This window comes from Ursus arctos, unplaced genomic scaffold, assembly GCF_023065955.2.
Source record: "Ursus arctos isolate Adak ecotype North America unplaced genomic scaffold, UrsArc2.0 scaffold_13, whole genome shotgun sequence".
NCBI classification, from domain to species: domain Eukaryota; kingdom Metazoa; phylum Chordata; class Mammalia; order Carnivora; family Ursidae; genus Ursus; species Ursus arctos.
Genome location: NW_026622797.1, coordinates 60558867 through 60578750, shown reverse-complemented (window position 1 = coordinate 60578750; position 19884 = coordinate 60558867). Strand labels below are relative to the sequence as shown.

General features: G+C 40.3%; 1 protein-coding gene across 15 annotated transcripts in view; it reads left to right on the top strand.

The window, feature by feature from the left end:
* The window catches only part of KLHL32 (kelch like family member 32), a 253190-nt gene that overhangs the window by 79505 nt on the left and 153801 nt on the right, over positions 1–19884 (top strand). For all 15 annotated transcript variants that reach the window (XR_008959002.1, XR_003319828.4, XR_006411007.3 and 12 more), the window contains one exon: positions 17562–17669. Coding sequence is in view for 10 of the 15 variants with exons in the window: in XM_026511771.4 (XP_026367556.1) it covers positions 17562–17669 (108 nt within the window). In the remaining 5 variants the exon portion in view is untranslated. The remainder of the gene's footprint in view (positions 1–17561; positions 17670–19884) is intronic.

Here is a 19884-nt window from a genome sequence, read left to right as displayed (position 1 = left end):
GACAAGAGCATAGAGCGTAGAGAAACAAATTGTGTCGTGCAAAGGGGCCAGAGTTTCCTATTGTAGAAGTAGTGATAGACAAACCAGATAATTCAGGAAGGCATAGAAACAGAAATGTGGCAGAGATAGCCGGCTAATCCCCAATGGTTTATGCTTCCCTTCTGGAGTTGTTGCTTGGAAGTGTCTACTCAGCCAAGGACTTGCTTTCCCAGCACACCTTGCATCTTGGTGGGGTGGGTGACTCGTTCTTGCCAGGAGCGTGTGATTAGAAGGTATAAGTCTGCAGGATGAAGTGGTTATGAGCAGAGGTTGCTGTTCCACAGTCTTTTTCCTCATCTACAAGCCAAATAGAAACTCTTAGGAGAACAGAACCCTAAGACGGAAGGCGCCTGGACTCTAAATTACCATGTGGATGGTTGCTCATCTAGGACTACACACACTGGACTGTGTCATGAGGGAATGCAGCTGTGGGAATTGGGGCTTTATCTGTTCTAAAACTATCTAAGAGTATAACGTCACATGCCCTTAATTAATATAGAATCATCAACAGACTCAACAAATGTATGAAACTATGACAGTGTGGAAGATGGTTATTAAGGCAATCGAAAAGAGATTTTACAGTAACTGTAATTAATGTTTAATGAAGAGAACTTTTTCATTGCTACATATATCCAAGGGAAAGAAGGGAAAAAAAAGTATGAGAAATAACACAACATAAGATGGCAGAAATTACACCAAAGAATGTAGTAATCACAATATGTGCAAACTGTTCAAAGTCATCCAAAGGCACAAACTCAGATTCATTTAAAATATAAATCTATTTTGTTTGTGAGAAACACCCCAGAAAAATATATTAGTCAGACACTAGCGAAGTATGTGTAATGGTATTAATACGACACAAAGTAGAATTCAAAATGAACAGAATTAGAAGGAACAAGAAGTGTTGTTCTGTGCTGATCAAAATCTATCAAGAAGACAATAGTGATGGACCTATATCCACTTGATATAAAGCTTCAAAATATGTTGGGAAAATAATAGGATCATTGAGAGAAGTCAATAAATCCTAAGTTCTGGTTGGAGATTTTTTTTTTTTTAAAGATTTTATTTATTTATTCGACAGAGATAGAGACAGCCAGCAAGAGAGGGAACACAAGCAGGGGGAGTGGGAGAGGAAGAAGCAGGCTCATAGCAGAGGAGCCTGATGTGGGGCTCGATCCCATAACGCCGGGATCACGCCCTGAGCCGAAGGCAGACGCTTAACCGCTGTGCCACCCTGGCACCCCCTGGTTGGAGATTTTTTTTTTTTTTAAAGATTTTATTTATTTATTTATTAGACAGAGATAGAGAGCCAGCGAGAGAGGGAACACAAGCAGGGGGAGTGGGAGAGGAAGAAACAGGCTCATAGTGGAGGAGCCTGACGTGGGGCTCGATCCCATAACGCCAGGATCACGCCCTGAGCCGAAGGCAGACGCTTAACCGCTGTGCCACCCAGGCGCCCCCTGGTTGGAGATTTTTAATACTTTTCTCTCTGAAATAGTAGATCATGTAGATTAAAAACAATAATAAAAATTTAGAAAAAGGATCTGCGTCGCACACATTTTCAATGCACATGAAATAGTTACAAATATTACAGGTAAGGAGGTGATTCTGACCACATAGTGAGTAGGCCATGAGGAACTCATTGAAACCAGGAATCAGTAACAAATAAGTCTTATCTCTCATATACCTGAAAATTTTTTTTTTAAAAAGCACTCTTCACAATTCATGAGTTAAAAGGAAAATGCCCAAATAACAAAATATTTAAGTGCCAATTAATGCATTTTTCTTAATATGGATTTGGAGAAGGACAGTTGTAGCCTTTTTTGCAGTTTGGGTTCCCTGGGAAGAAGACTGTCAGACAGTTTAGTGTGAAGATCCCTTGGAATCAGGACGTAGGGGGCAGGGAGGTGAGAAGGGTTTAGGAGGAGAAGCTGATCTTTGATGTTAAGCCCAATAACAGTCTCAGCTGACTCTGCAGGGAATTCTGGAGCTAAAATGCCCTTCAGTGTGGGCTGAGGTGGCCAGGACTTCATATTCTTGCACCATCAGTCATTAGATGTGGGCTACCCAGGGAAGGGGTATGACCTTGGACAAGGTGCTCTCAGTGGTGGAGGCCATCCTCAGTTTTCCCAGCAGCCAGGACCACAAATTCTGCTTTAAAGAGGGATCTGGGTGACACATCACAGTGTCCTCTCCAAACCTTGATGCGTCCATTTAAAAATAGGAAAGACCCAGAATAATGAGCTATGTTTTCAACTCAAACATTGGAATTATAAAGTAAATGCTAATAAAATATAGCTGGAAGGAAATAAGGATAAAAGCAGGTATTCGTGAAATAGAAAAAAAATTAATGTCAAATATTTTTCAACTGTTTTTGAAAAATATGAATTATTTAGAAAAATTTGGCCAAATGCATTCAAGAATTGAAAAAAGGAAGGGGCAATATATAAAAAATGAGTTTTTTTGATATAAAAATGAAAAAGGTGATATTTAGAGGTAAAGAAAGGAAAAATGATTATTAGCGATACCATAGAAACTTCATACCAGTACACTTCAACACCTTGGTGAATATGTTCTAGAAAAATATGAATTACCAAAATTAGACCAAAAGACAAGGGAATATAAGAAATTGGGTAGTCATCTAAAAGTAGCTACATACCTCCTCAGAAAAGCAATGGGCCCAGATATTTTACTTGCTAGTACTACCAGCACTTCACTTAACAGTTATTTCCCATATTATATAAACTTTTTCTAAAGTCTAGAAAAAAATGGAAAGCCACCCCTCACTTATAAGGCTAGCATAATTCTATTGCCAAAACACAAGAGCAGCAAAAGAAATGAGAGCCATATGTCACTTAGGAGCATTGATACAAAAATTGTAAATAAAATATAGCCAACTCCAATAATCCATTTTCTGTCCTCTTTTTTTTTTCCAACTCATCATCACTTCCTGTTTCTTGAAACACTTTCTTCACTTGGCTTTTGGGTTTTCCAGGTTTTCCTCCACTTATTGGCTGCTACTTCTCTATATTCTTTTCTGGTTTTGCCTCATTTCCTTAACTGCTTAAAATTAGACTGGCCTGGATTCAGTTTTTGCACTTCTTTTCTGTCTGTACCAGCTTTCATGATAATCTCATGCTGTTTCATGGCTTTACCTGGCTGCATACATAGATATGTATATTACGTATGTATATGTATATTGAATGTATGTATATTACATATCTACATGATATATAAAATGACGCATTAGGACTCTCCATAGAAACAGAATCAATAGGACAATAGGATTTTATAATAGGGAGAGAGGTTTATTATAAGGAATTGACTTATGCAACTATAGAAGCTAAGAAGTCCCAAGATCTATGCCGTCAGCAAGCTGGAGACTCAGGGGAACCAACAGAGTAGTTTCAGTCTAAAACTGCAGTCTTGAGACCCAGGAAGAGCCAGTGCTTCAGTGTGTGGCCAAAGGCAGGAAAAAGTCAATATTCCAGTTTGAGGGCAGCCAGGCAAAGAGAATTCTCTGTTTTTGAGCCTTTTGTCCTATCCAGACCATTAACTGATCATACGAGGCCCACCCATGTTAGGAAGAGCAATCCCCTTTACTCAGTCTGTCCATTTACATGTTAATCTCATGCAGAGACACCTTCACAGATACACACAGAATAATGTTTGACCAAATATCAGGGAACTGCATGATTCAGTCAAACTGGCAAAATTAATCATCATAGATGATGGCTCCCAAATTGCTATCTCCAGACTGGAGCTTCTGCTAAAATGCAGAATTGGTATATCCAACAACCTGTTCAACATCTCTACTTGGATGTTTAAGAGGTACCACGGGGCGCCTGGGGGCTCAGTCGGTTAAGCCTCTGACTCTTGACTTTTGAGCTCAGGTCGTGATCTCAGGGTCCTGGGATCAAACCCCTCATCGGCTCCTTGCTCAGTGGAGAGTCTGCTTAAGGATCTCTCTCCTTCTGCCCCTCCCCCCACAGTCTCTCACCCTCTCTAATAAAAAAAAAAAAAATATATATATATATATTTTAAAAGATTTTAGTTATTTATTTGACAGAGAGAGAGAGACAGCCAGCGAAAGAGGGAACACAAGCAGGGGGAGTGGGAGAGGAAGAAGCAGGCTCCCATCAGAGGAGCCTGATGCGGGGCTTGATCCCAGAACGCTGGGATCACGCCCTGAGCCGAAGGCAGACGCTTAACGGCTGAGCCACCCAGGCGCCCCTAAAATATGTATTTTTAAAGATTTATTATTTATTTGACAGAGAGCAGGGGAGAGAGTGAGAGAAATGCACAGGGAGAGCAGCAGAGAGAAAGGCAGAAGCAGACTTCCCACTGAGCAGGGAGCTGCATGTGGGACTCGATTCTAGAACCCTGGGATCATGACCTGAGCTGAAGGCAGATGCTTAACCACTCAGGTGCTCCTAAATACATTTTTTTTTTTTTAAAGAGGTATCCCAAACCTCATGTGTCCAAATCAAACTCCCATTTTCCCCCCACAAACATGCTCACTGTACAGTGTTCTCCATTTCAGTTAATGGCAACTCTGTAGTTGATGCAGGCCCCAAACCACCCAGTAATTCCTGACTCCTTTCTCTTGCATCCAAACTGCCTGCAAGTCCCATGGTGCTACTTTCAAAATATATTCAGACTCCAACCACTTCTACTACTACCAGCTGGTAGAAGCCACTCTCATCTTTTGCCTGGGGTTTTGCAGTATTCTCCTACTTTATCATCCTCCTTCAATCCTTGATCTCTTGGAATCTATTTCAGCACTGCAGCCCCAGTGATCTTAATGAAGATGCGAGTCAGATTATATCACTTCTGCTCAGCCCCCGCTGATGACTTCCACTTTCACTCAGAGTAAAAGCCAATGTTGTTTGTTTACCAGATCCTACCTCATCAGGCCTCCCTCAGAGGACTTATGCCCTCCTCCCTCCCTCCACTCCAATCACACCGGCCTCCTTGCTTTTCCTCAGACACACCTGTCAATCTCTCACCTCAGGGCCTTTGCACAGCTATTTTATCTGCCTACATTACTGTTCTAGGTAACCACATGACTTGCTCCTTTGCCCTTTTCAGGTTTTGCACAAATACTACTTTGTCAGAAAGTAAGACTTTCATTTTTATCTGTGATAACTTAATTTTTAAAGACGACTATATTCATGGATTACTTATATTAATTTAAAAAAATGGTAAAGACAAAAAGCCACCATTTCATTTTTTTTTTTTTTAAACTTTGGGTCGCTGGAAGCCCAGTCAGCCACAGCACTTTCCCGTCTGGGGTTTTGGATCAGATTTATTCGGCAGTGACGAGGATGCTTGGGTCCACAGATAGAGTTGTAAACATAAGACTTGTCAGCAATACCTGTGTCAACTTACATAAGTAAAAATGATCTCCATTAAAACTGTCACTTTTTGTCTTTGATCCATATAGATCTCTCTATATAATTGCTGATGTGGGGGTGGGAAGCAGAAGGCTACTCGGAGACGTGGGGCATTAAACTCTGGTTTCTTCCCATGCCTGAGAATATGGCATTGCTGATGCTGAGACAGAATTAAAGGCCAGGAGAGTGATGATTGTACCAGCTCCCTAACATAGAACTTCCTAGGTTCTTAGAGGATGTGTACTGCTGAAGGGGGTTTAAGTGCTGAGTCCAAAAGACTTGTGACCCAACAGACTTTGCTGTTTTTTCAGATCCAGCTGGCCTAGTCTGACATAAGACGGATCACCTAAAGCCACTAGGGAATTAGGAGCCAGAAAACTGGCCACCTGGCTGCTTATAAGTTTTGAGTCCTCAGCTAATTAGTTGGGAACCTAACGTGGTAGTGTGTGGTCTTGTCCCCTCAACGTATAACTCCAAAAATACCAGAATCTGGTTCAGAAGAGGGACCTAACATGCTGCAGTAGACTTTTCTTAAGGCGATGGTGACTTTTAAAATAACCTACGAACAGCTATAGTTCCAAGGAGCTGTCGAAAATGACCAAAATCACCCACAGTTCAAAATGTGCTCAATTTCTCACCTAAGATAAAACTGTTGTCCATGAGTAGATGTTGGCATTCTGCAACTTGTATCTGATGATTAGTCATTTAGTTAATATCCACCAAGAAGTGGCCTCGTGAAATAGCTTTTAAATTTAGCCAGAAAAAATAGCACCATCAATGATGGCCTTGACATTCAGCAAAGCCAAATTAAGCACTCAATCTGACATTTTATAGACAGTCTATTACAGAGCCTCACACTTGGTAGACATTCGATAAGCGTTAATTGCCTGGCTGACAGTGAACAGCTACACTTCTGCTTGGTACAGAAACTGCAGTCTGGGATAGCTAGGAGGCCGGATTTGGGTGTCCTGTGGGATAGGGCCTCACGAGCACCAAAAGGTGTATGGGTTGGGTTTTTGTTTTTGTTTTTGTTTGTTTGTTTGGTTTTTTGTTGTTGTTGTTTTTTTTTTTTTGCTTTTTGAAAAAATTAAAATGGCTCATAATTTCCTTTTAAAACTGAACACATTCATTAAAAATAGAATTCCCTTTGTCAGTTCAAGGTGAAGCACCAGTTCATAGTGGTAGTTGGTCAAATGTTATTTGCTTTTTAAATAGAAAGCTGAGAGCCTCTGAAGAATCATTGTCACATTCCCTTTTAAAATTGTTTGCATCAATGCCAGAGAAGTCATTAACATTTCAGATAGGATGACTGTTATTTTCATTATTGTGCTGATAGCGCAGTGTATTCATTATAGTGAATGATCGGTGAACTCTATGGTCTGCATTTTATTCCTTCATTTAAACTGATTCACTTCTCCTGAATATAAATATTGTGAAGCTGGAAAAATATTTGCAACACAAAATAATAGCTAACTTTAAAAAATCATTTATTTTATGCAGTCATTGTGCTAAGCTCTTTATGTATATTTGTTTCAAGGGTGTGTTGAAAGATTATTTCACTTTTTCTGCCATATCTTTTTCATGCTTTTAAAATTATAACTTTCATGCTGTTTTATTTAAAAATCAGAATTTCACTCATGCTTATTTAATCACAGTGATACAGTGAACCTTAGCTTCATCTGAAAGAACAAGAATGCATGTTTGAAGGATAATAAGGCTGATGAAAATTTTAAACCTTTAGAAATTGAATATTGAGTCAAGACAGGTGGTTTCTAAAAGAGGGGCAAGACAGCTGATCATGTGAATCGGATGAACTGATGTAAACAATTATTGGGATCTATACATATGCCCTGATCCTGTTCATCATTTTTATAAAAAACTGATTCAAAGTGAAGTGTCCACGCCGGGACGATCCAGCTGCTTGTTGAATCAATTGCTTTTAATTAGCCCATCTGATGTTGATTGGATTTTGGGCCTACATGCCTGGATTCCTGAAGGATTGAATTATCAGCATTCTTCTCGTTTAGAGGCATGTGACTCCAAAGTGATAAGAGAGATTTCCATAGCAAATCATTCATATCACTTTAAAATTATATATATGCACATACAAATTTTCATAGGATTAAAAGAAGTTCTTCAGTTAGTTACTTTTGAGAAGTATTAGAACTCTTGAGGACTATTCCTAAGTTATTTTTTTCTCCTTCCCTAAGATATGGAGACTTTGCGTGTCTCCTGCATGCACAGAGCATCCAGTGTGTTTGCGGAAGAAGTGAACTTGGACATATGTGACAACCCAAACACTTCCTATTCAACTGGCCTGTTCTGCCTTGGATCAGGAAGGTTCCAATGAAGTGGTTGCTTAGCAACTAATGGAGTTAGAAGAAACAGCGTGTGAGCTGGGGCTCTGTCCTCATCTGGGTATAGCCAAATAACGGGAGAGTGGCTCTGGCAGGGATTGCATAACCGTGAAGCCACCGGGATGAATAAAATGAAAGATGGGAGAGAGATTCTGTAGCTGGGCTGGGTACCTGTGTCTATAATGGTAGCACACTGGAGAAAAAGATAGGAAGAGAGGATGAAGATACGAAGAGAGGATATGAAAAATCAAAGAACTCCTGAAATTTTGGGTTAAAATTTGAATAGTGGTCATTAACTTCCTCTGGGTTTTTAAAGAGAAGAATGATAAGTGATAATTAAGGCAATTCCATAACTTCAACATTCTTCCAAAAAGTTCTCTGGAGAAGAGAGGAACAGATTCTATGTGATGCTGTCATGAATTCTAGGGCAGAGACGGTGTGTTTCAATGCTTGTACATATGGATGCTTTGTCATGCAGGGCTGGTCCTTCTGCTCCTTCTCCCTGTGTATACCCACGACAGACATGATGACAAGACCCTGACCGCTCTCAGTTGAGTCTGGGTGTGGCCTCACAGCCCTCAGCAAGGCTCCAGGCAGCCACTACCGATACCAGATTGGGCAGGCAGGGTGCCAGTGCCTCGTCATTCTTTATGGCAAATGAGACTCCTTAAAAGCTTCTGGTTTTTGAATTCCGTAGGAATGGGTCTGAGGGGTTTGTGTCAGGAGCAGCTCCATGATGGCCACGTGAAATCCCTCTTCAGAATAATATGATAAGAAGGAGATGACCCAGGGGCGCCTGGGTGGCTCAGTCGTTAAGCGTCTGCCTTCCTCTCAGGGCGTGATCCCAGAGGCCTAGGATCGAGCCCCACATCAGGCTCCTCCGCTGGGAGCCTGCTTCTTCCTCTCCCACTCTCCCTGCCTGTGTTCCCTCTCTCACTGGCTGTTTCTCTCTCTGTCAAATAAATAAATAAAATCTTTAAAAAGAAAAAAAAAAGAAGGAGATGACTCAGAGAAAGTCACCCAGAGTCATTGGGCAAAGGAGAGTGGCCTGAGAGATTTACCTGCAGGCTCCTACCACCACTTCCATCCAAGAACATAGGACGATTTACTCTTCCAGAGGCCTTGTTCTTGAAACCATGAGTCTTCTTTAACTTTTTTTTCCCAAGTAATAACCTCTCCTCCCACCCACCAAGATGTGGCGACCGGTCCTCCCTTGCTGGGATTTGGACTCAGGTCTTCTGCCAGACTACGGGATTTCCAGCATTGGCCTGGAGTGTTAACAGTTTATGAGTCAGAGAATTTGGATTAAGTGCTCTTTCCAAGAGGAGACTTAAGAGTTGTGATGACATATCAGAAAGGCTACCAAGCAGCAGAGTGAATTTATTGAAAATCTACCAGGACCAAGGGGAGAAAGTTGTCAGGAGAGTGATTATGATTCCGTATTCTGGAGGTATTACTAATACTTCATTTTATCATGTAAAGTATTGGATGTCTCATCTCTTTGAATATTCAGATATGCAAGGAGTGCCGCAAAGGGTGGCTGTGCTTCTCAAATTTTAATGTGCTCATGGGTCACCTAGAGCTTTTGTTAAAATGCACCTTCCAGAGCCGAGATGCCCTTCAAGAGACGAATGGATAAAGAAGATGTGGTCCATATATACAATGGAATATTACTCAGCCATCAGAAGGAATGATTACCCAGCATTTTCATCTACATGGATGGGGCTGGAGGAGATTATGCTAAGTGAAAGAAGTCAAGCAGAGAAAGACAATTATCCTATGGTTTCACTCATTTGTGGAACATAAGGAATAGCAGGGAGATTGGTAGGAGAAGGAAGGGAAAAATGAAGGGGGGTAAACATAAGGGGAAATGAACCATGAGAGACTGTGGGCTCTGGGGAACAAACTGAGGGTTTTAGAGGGGAAGGGATGGGGATGGGCAAGCCCGATGATGGGCATTAAGGAGGGCACGTATTGCATGGAGCACTGGGTGTTATACGCAAGCAATGAATCATGGAACACTACATCAGAAACTAAGGATGTACTGTATGGTCACTAACATATCATAATAAAAAAAAATGCACCTTCCATCCAGTAGGTGTAAGGGGGGCCTGAGGTTCTGCATCTCTGACAAGTTCCCTGGTGATACCAGTGCTGCAGGCCCAGGGACCACACCTTGAGTAGTGAGTGAGTGAGGGGCTGGTGATCTCTAAAGTACCTTCTAATTTCAAGATTCCATTTATAGAAGAGAAGCTAGAATTTTAGCCGCGATGCCTAAAACACACCCAGTGTGGCTTTGATAAACACTGTAAGAGCCTCTTTTGTGTCTTACAGAATTTTCCCTGAACACTTCTCATATTGTAATTGACACAGAATCCCTCACTTGGCCTCCTCAGTTGCTCCACCTCTTATTTTTCTCTTCCGGCTTTCAGATTTTTCTGATCTTTAGCACTGAATGTCCTGAAAAGGTAAGCTGTAAGCTCCATGAAAGTGGGCACCGTATCTTCCTCACTCACTGTGGAGCCCCTAGACCTAGCACTTGCTTGCTTGCAATAACTATAGATGAACGAGTGAATGAATGAATGAGTAAATGAACGAACCAACACGCTCTTCAAAAATGCAGATGATGTTCAGCTGTCCCACATTGTTAACAAAAATAATTAATCTGACATAGGAAAGAATTTTCTGGGCGCAAGATGTTTTAGACAAGTAGCTAAAGGAGCTACAGTTAAAGAGAAGGCATATCCACCATGAGCTAAGTACAAATTAGTTCATTTGTAGACATGAAGTTTTCCTCTGAAACTTTCCTTCTTCAGAGCCAGCTTCCCTGGATTCGTGCAGACTGTGTATCACATGTGCTTGGCCACTTCTTGACACGGGCCCCAAATTCTGTTTCACGACAGCTTTCAAAATGCAGGAAATGCAAGCTTTGTTTGAGTCAGTGTGTCCTTAGTAGATTTTGAAAGGGAGGATTGTGTCATATGAGGACAGAACAGATGGTCTCTATGTGGAAAGATTCATTCAATAATGGCTTATCCAGTATATTTCAATAAGGAAGAGTAAGTGTCATCCCTAAATATCTGAAAGAATAGACTTCTTTACGTGGTGGGTAGGAAAGTTATGAAATCCCATACCCAGGGAATAGAGCCATAGACTAAAAAGTAACAAAAGCACCAGGGATTGAGCAGAAGCCAAAGGATTCGAGAGAGTGACCCAAGGCCAAAGCCAGTGTGGATGCCATTTTCCATTTTCCAGAGTATGTAACAATTGACAAGGATAAATACCGTTCATGGATAGCCTGACTTCATGATGGGCAGAAGTTTCTGACCTTCACAAATTTACTATATCTTTAGCTAAATAAAAAACAACTTGATTTGTGTCCTTTTCCATTCCATTCCCCAGAAGACCCATGTAGTTGAAATATGGCCACATCTAGGAGGAGGAGAATTCTGAAGAGAAATAGAATAAACCATAATCATGCTGGTTTTGAAGGGCTCATTATCACTATGTAGTTAATTTAAGAAGTAACTCTGCCAAGAACAAAGCTGTGAAATACAGCTAGATTCTTTGAATAAACAAGTTACATATTTGAAGATGTTGGGGGAAACCAATATGTTTCACAGTTTTTAGCATGTAAGGTGAATTTTTCTTTATATGTTTAAAGTGGGGGGAAACTGGTATTTTAGAAATAATTAATTTTTGCTGCTTAATTATAGGTATAGTAATGTAATTTGCTGTTTTCATTTGTCCTGATATTTTATTCTCTGAGACTATTACTATCCTGTTTGAGGAAAAATTAGAACAGCTACAAATATATTAGGGGGGGAACCCTCCAACCAAACACCCCTACTCTTTCAGGCCGTTAAGCTCCCCAAATCAATTGGATTGCTTTTGCATTTGTGAGATTAAGAAGGTAAATAGTCCAATTCAACTGTGGTCAGGACCTTTTCCCCTCAATGCCAGGGAAATGGGCAATTGTGGTTAATTGAACAGTCTCATTAACTGAGATTTACCACCCATTCTATGTGTGTTGTATAACCAAAATGCAATGAAAGGTAATCACCCTTAACACTAAATTGAGCAAAATGTAATCTTTGTTGATTCCGAAGTTAGCTCAAATCTCTGTAATGCCACGTGGCCACGGTAAACATCACTAATAACACCGTGCGTATGAAAGATGGAGGGGGGATCAGGCTGGATCTGATGCCATCATTACAAGTTGCTTTTTTCGATAACTTTCTTAAATGTGTTTACTTTTATTTATCTCTTTCATAAAAGATAAGGGTTGAGTGCACGCAACACAATGCAGTTATTTCACCCATAAAATCATCTGGATTCCTGATAAAATGGAATTCGCTGTACATCTTGCCCATATCCAGTGCAACTTCAAAGCTACGTGTAGTTTACTAGGTGAAAAGATTCTATTTTTTCAACTTTAAGTGCTTAAAAAAGTCTGGTCTTCTCATCTTTGAAGATGTAGTAGAATTTCCATTGGTGAGTTTTGTGGCGTAACGTGCCAACCCGAAATGGGTTGTAGTTCATCTTGTGACTGCATGACAACTAACGTGACCCCAAGAAACTTAATTCACGTACTGTGACTTTAAGACTCAATTTGTGTCATTTCTGTGTGAAATACAGGAGGAACGACACGCTGTAAATCAACAGTTCTCTCAGTGGTTGGCACTTCAAGTGGACCATAGTCTCACAAACCGGGTTTTCAATTAGAAAGATTTGTGGTGGCGGCTGCACATGATCAGCCATGAGTGAGCTGTGACAACTGTAAGTCTCAGCCTGGCCACGGCTCTCCCAAAGACGAAAACAGTGCGAACCGAGGAAGAATTTGCGCAGGCTTCCATATTTCTAAGCAGAACCTTATCCCAGGCTTTGGCAGAATGTTGTGGTTTGATAGAGGGCATCGCCATGTTCTTACTTTTTTTCTAAATGTCTACAAATGAACTAATTTGTACTTAGCTCATGGTGGATATGCCTTCTCTTTAACTGTAGCTCCTTAGCTACATGTCTAAAACAACTTGCGCCCAGAAAATTCTTTCCTACGTCAGATTAATTATTGTTGTTGACAACAGTGTGGGACAGCTGAACATCATCTGCATTTTTGAAGAGCGTGTTGGTTCGTTCATTTACTCATTCATTCATTCACTCGTTCATCTATAGTTACTGCAAGCAAGCAAGTGCTAGGTCTAGGGGCTCCACAGTGAGTGAAGAAGATATGGTGCCCACTTTCATGGAGCTTACAGTTTACCTTTTCAGGACATTCAGTGCTAAAAGACAGCACCCGTGGTCCTATCATCTCTTTTGCTACCAAAGGACACTTTGTCCTTCCCTGTGGGCTCCAGGAGCTCTCTTGACATTGTTTCATAGGCTCTTGACATGTCACAAGCTTCCCAAGTTGACACATGACTGGGTTCTTCCTTACTTTGGTGCTATCCAGCGTGACTTCTTCTAATTCAGGTGCCCTATAAGTTCAGTAAGCCCAAAACATAGAGCTTGATTTAGTAGTTTCCTTTTTTCTTCTACTTAACTGGTTTTGTAACTTTTAGAAATAATCATATTTTAAATTTATAACATTAAGTTTCTAATGGAAGTTTTATGTTTCTGGAAATGGCAGTGATGGTTTTTACGCTGTGGTCAGTCCTTAAAGTAGGGTGTAGGATTGTGCGGTGAAAGTTAAGTCCTGTAGCCAGACATAGGGATTTTGAGTGGGACGGTCATTAGGAAAGTATTTGAAAGGACAGATTTGAGCAGAGGGCAGAGGAGGACCTATTTCTTAGCTCTCGTTCCAACTGGGGTTAAAGCGAGACAAGTAGGGCATTCAGCTTGGATGAGAATATCAGGTTCTATTTATTAAGCATCTACTATGTGCCAGGTACTATGCCTGACAGTAAGCATAATTGTATCTAAACCTCCAGACAACCCTGTGAGGTTTGTATTGTCTCTGTATTACAGAGAAAGGGCCTGAGTTTCAGAGAAATTAATACATTAGCCAAAGATCACATGTTCAAGGTGAACTGCCACATGACCGTAGGTTATAGACCCAGGATTTGAGTCAGATGTGTCTTTCTGCACAGCCCTGAACATTACAAGTTTTCAAAAGGCAGTTGTTAGAAATACATAGGTAACACGTCTTTATTGTAATGATCCAAATAATACCATGCAAATAAAATAAAATTCATAGTCTTTTCCTTCCCTCAATAGTCATAACCCTCTGACATAACCACAGTGACCAATGTAGTGTTCCTTTATTGCTTGTACAAACATGTACAGTTACATATGCACATTATTTAAGGGATTGTGTCCTCTCTCCGACTCTACCAAGCCAGGCTTCAAGTTCAGTAGCTCCCTGGCTGAGCACGCCTGTTCTATGCCATCTTTGCTGAGATTGCTTTTGAAAGACCCTAGGGAAAGCAGATTCAAAAACTCCCTTGGCGACTTGTTCTCTTATTTAACCTTTACTCTCAGGAACTTTTTGCATTTCATTAACCCAGATAATTCTTCTGCAGTTTAAGTCATTTCTGTCAACAGTGGAGTTGATGAAGAGCAGCTGGTCACCATTTCAGGTGCAATAACAACTTGGAAGATATGAAAAAAGAAAGTAGTGTTGGGAATATTAAAAACTGAAACACCCATATAATAAAAAACAGACATTGAAAACAACTGAAATTTCTTTCAGGATTTTTTTTTTTTTTTAGAGTGGCTATAAGAAGTCTAGAAGCAAATTCAGAATTACACAAATGGAAAGCCTTTTTATTGTGACCTGTGGTTTTTAGTTTTGAAATTTTATTGATTTATTGATTTATTTTTTTAAGTAGGCTCCTTTTCAATGTGGGGTCTGAGCTCACGACTCTGAGATCAGGAGTTGCGTGCTCTGCTGTGTGAGTCAGATGCCCCTAGTTTTGATTTTAGATCTTTCACAAATGCATAAGCAGAATCATTTACATTAAAATCAATGTTCTGATAGCCCTTTTTGCCTATAGCTTCACTTGATTAAAAAAAAAACATACAAACCCAGAGACTAGTGTTCCTAATGTATCACTGCTTTAACCAACAAATACATAAAAGAAACTTAATTATTTCATCATTTTTACAGTATATAAGTTTCACTAAGACCTTGCTGTATAGAGGCACTGTATTGAATACTTCATATATACACTGTCCTCTAATCTTCAAACAAGTTCATGAAGTGGGTACATTTTTTGGCCCCATTTTTCAGATACGAAAACTGAGTTAGAGAGAGGTTACATGTTTGTCCCACTCACTTGCCAGTGTTTGTAATCATACCCAGAATAGTTTGATTACAAGTTTGCCCTTAATCACTGGTTTACCAAAGCAAGAATTATATGACTTCAAAGTCAGTGTTCTTTAACAGTCATGTAGTTCCTTAACTCCCAGTGCCACCAGCAGCAAGCCAGATCAACTCACTAACTAACCAAGTTGCCAAATATACCATATTGTCCATTCACCATTTACAGCTTCTAAAGGAATGTCAGATTTCTTTTATTCATGATAAGGTAAATTCCTGAAAGTGAAATACTCTAAATGTTTGCTATTTAATATAGCAAATGTAATTGTGTGTGTTACACTTTACATACTGCCAACGTCTTTAGGATATTTTGAATGCTTTTCCTTTTATTTTCTCAAATTGTAAGCATTTAAAATATTCTTTAGAAGATTTCTCAAATGACAAGAGAGCAATAATTCTGTAGTTCTTTTTTTAAAAAAGATTTTTATTTATTTATTCGACACAGAGAGAGAGAGCATGAGCAGGGGAAGCAGCAGGCAGAGGGAGAGGAAGAAGCAGGCTCCTCGCTGAGCAAGGAGCCTGATGTGGGGCTCAATCCCAGCATCCTGGGATCATGACCTGAGCCAAAGGCAGATGCTTAACTGACTAAGCCACCCACCCAGGTGCCCCTAATTTTGTATTTCTAACAATTAAAATTTTAACTATAAATTAAGCTAACAAAGAGAATTTTATTCATTATGAGAATTCAGAAATCTCTAATGGAATGAGATAGAAATGAGAATCTCCAGAAAGAATAATGGACCATCAATTAATACCACCATTCAGAGGTGCTTGGGTGGCTCAGTCTGTTAAGTGTCTGACTCTTGGTTTCGGCTCAGGTCATGATCTCAGGGTCATGAGATAGAACCCCGAGTTGGGCTCCATGCTGGGTGTGGGGCCTGCTTAGAACTCTCTCTCTCCTCCTTCTGCTCCTCCCCCCTCTAAAAACCAAACAAAACAAAACAGAGAAACCACCATTCAATATATATTAAAGTGTATGGAATTGTGAGGATCAAAAATAAGTTTATCAACATAAAAATTGCTAAGAGATGATATTAATACATTGGCAAAAAAAAAAACACGTTTCTAAAATTAAAATATTTAGCGTGAACTAAAATATTACCATGTAGGAGAATAAGGGTTTTTTTCCCCTCTACTTTTTTTTTTAAAGATTTTATTTATTTATTTATTTATTTATTTATTTATTTATTTATTTATTTGACAGAGACAGCCAGCGAGAGAGGGAACACAAGCAGGGGGAGTGGGAGAGGAAGAAGCAGGCTCATAGCGGAGGAGCCTGATGTGGGGCTCGATCCCAGAACGCTGGGATCACGCCCTGAGCCGAAGGCAGATGCTTAACGACTGCGCTACCCAGGCGCCCCCCCCTCTACTTTTTTATGAAGTTAGCTAAGGTGCAGAATTTGAAGGGACAGTTCCCTTAAGACTTCTATCACTTCTGACACCAATTGCAAGTTCGGAGGAATTCCTAAAACTATTCTCATATTCAGTAATTCACTAGGAAGTCTCACAGAACTCACTGAAAGTTTTTATACTCACAGAAATTGGCTTATCACAGGGAAAGATGCGAATTGGAATTAGACAAGGAAAGAGACAGAATCTTCTGGACAGAATCCAGAAGGGAACCACGTATAGAACTGCTGGCCATCCCTCACCTGTAGAGTCATAGTGTATCTCCTCCTGGCCACGCTAAGTGACAAAATGTACAGAGAACTGCCAACCAGGGACACTCGCCCAAACTTTTGGTGTCCAGAGTTTTTACTGGGGCTCAGTTACAGATTGCCCATGTGATTGACCTTTCGTCTCCATCCTCTCCTAGAGGTCAGGCTAGTACCTGTAGCCTCCAGCTCCCCTGGAGGTCGGAAGTGATATGGTGTGGCCCAAACCCCCATCATAAATCATGTTGTTAGACTGTCATTGGCCAAAGTTTCCAGACAAACAGGGACACTCCTGTCTGGCAGGATATTCCGAGGGCTTAGAGATCACCTTCCAGAAGCCAAGGGAAAAGACCAGAGCTCCCTCTAAGTAAGGTTAATTCTTCACTATATAGAGGTACACTTTTCTAAATGGTACATTTCCTCACTGGTAACCCAAAACCCAACCCCATTGGAATAATCTCTTTATACCTGTTAAATCAGGCTTGTTACAGGTGTACAAATTACTGTGAGTTTGTTTGTGTTTGGACATGGGACAAACCAGCGAGTGAGCCTCAACAGTCACCCCAGAGAAGAGCCGTGGGATTCAGTGGGACCGCGCGTGCAAGGTGTACAGTGCCATGTACTGTTTAGACAGCAAGGTGATTTGCAGTAGCTTTTTGTAGAAGCGTTTCAAACACCAAAATCAATCTTTAACCTGTACGGTGTTTTTCTTTCCTCGTCTCTTTCGGATTTCGTCTTGTTCTCTCACTTTGTAAGTTCCGTAACCCCCCATCTCTCTCATTCTCTCCCACCTCAGGCAATGTTCAGTCTCTGTATGGTGGAAAGTGGAGCAGATGAGGTGAATTTACACGGCGTGACCAGCCTTGGCTTGAAGCAGGCCCTGGAGTTTGCATACACAGGCCAGGTATGGGACCACGTGTCGTCTGAGAGGCTTAACATTTTAACTGCAGCTAGCCAGAGGGGATTATCCTTGAGGTAGGAGATTTAGGTATTTCTCTGGTTATTCATTTTGATGTTTAAAAAAAAGTTCACATCACCTTAATTTTGTAACAAAAAAGGTAGAAAGGTAAGTAAAGCAATTTGAGTTCAAATATGACCCAGGTAACATAATATTTTAATCTGAGCTCAGTGGCTTGCTGGTACAATTTTAAAACAGCCCAAAGAACCATCTTATAGGAAAGAGTTTGCAAAATACCTTGAATTGTTATTACTGAAGCTCCATTACTTAATCATGGCTTTATCGGCTTAAAAAAAGTGGGAAGCCCCAAGAAGAAGCTGTGTCTAGCACCTTGGCACCCTGTCCTCCACACATATCTCGGAGTCAGGGTCTCAAGTGTTAGATTATAACATGATGGTTTGAAATCCAAAATTGTTCTTCATTAAAATTGTCATAGGATTTACAGAGATCTCCAGAGAACATCCATTTTCTTTTCCTTTTTTTTTTTTTTTTTTTTTTTTTAGTGAAAGAATAATAATGACAACTAATAGAATGTGAGAGCCAGGTCAACATATGCCTGTCCGAGAAAATTGAAATAAAACTGTGTAAAGACAATATGAATCCAGAGCCGAAGCATCATGGTTCTTTACTAGTTTTATGTTACTGAAGCAAAGATGAAAATACACAGAAACCTTCTTTTAAAATTATTTTTAATTGAGATATAACAAACATACAACATTGTATTAGTTTTGGGTATAGAAAGTAAGGATTCCGTATAATTACTACAATAAGTTTAGTTAACATCCGTCACCACACAGTTACAATTTTTTTTCTTGTGGTGAGGACTTTTAAAATCTACTCTCTTAACATCTTTCAAATATACAGTAATATTGTTAACTATAGTCACCATGCTGCACATTACATCCCCGGGACTTATTTATCTAAACCTGGAATTATCTACGTTTGACCCCTTCACCCATTTTACCCACCCCCGACTCCCATTTTCATTTGAGAACCACTCAACTGAATCAGCTCACATGCAGACTGGATGTTTACCCTCTTTTATAAAGTTTCGTTTTTTAATTCCATTTTATTCAACTTAGGTTTAGTGTCTTCTATGCTAAAATAAGGGCCTCTTCTCTTGGCAGGCCCACATCTTGGTGGGGGAAAGGGGTGTAGACATAATCACACATCCTCATTGTGTTGGGAGATATAATAGAATCAGAATACAAGACACAGTGGAGACGAAAAGGAGAATGTGATCAGCTGGGGCCATCAGTACAAACTTTCACAGAGAAGGTGGTATTTGGGTCTTGAAGAATGTTGGGAGCTCACTTTTCTACTAAATTTCCCTCTTCAGAGGCTTTTTAAACTATATGATATTGTCCATTTTCTTTTCTAGAGCTAGTAGAGTTTGAGACATGTTTCATAGAGTAATTGAGGCAACTCGGCAGCTGAAATGAAAATAGTGGGTAGAAAGGAAAAAAAAAACATCCATCAAGTAACAGGTGCAAAGGGAAATACAAAGGAAATGGATCACAATTCAGGGTCAGCCCAGCCAGATTTCATGCCTTAGGAAATTCAGGTGGACAGTTATTGTTCAGAGTTGCCAAAACTGATTCCTAGTGAGGTGAGTAAATGATGTGTTGGATGCTTTTTGGTTTATAGATGTAAAGACAGCAGCTCTAAATTGTGTCTTGTGTTGATTTCTTTTCACATCTGAAATACAGTCACACCTGCATTTGTCCGTCTCTAAAGTACTATTGATAACCCATAGCTTATACTTTGCTGGTGTGCAGTGGGAAGGAAAAAGTAAATTTTATGTGTTTTTGACCTTTGTCCTGTGGCACAAAGACTTACGAAACATGAATGGAAGGGGACTTCTTGAAGGGTATGCAAACTGCTTGAGAAGAAGTTTGCAGAAGGGCAGCCATATCTCATTGCTTAGGAGTCATATGCTCATATTCCACTTTTATGAGTTAAAAAGAAAGCCAGGAATGCTTCAGAAAAAAAAAAAAGAGCAGGCCCAGGGCCAGACCCAGAGCTGTATTTATTCTGCCCAGTGACCCATTCCTGATGCGCATACGCACGGAGCAGCAGCGCGCATACGCACGGAGCAGCAGCACGCCTGCCGCACACAGCAGTGACTCATCTGTTCAGATTGTGTCCGGAGGGTCGGGAA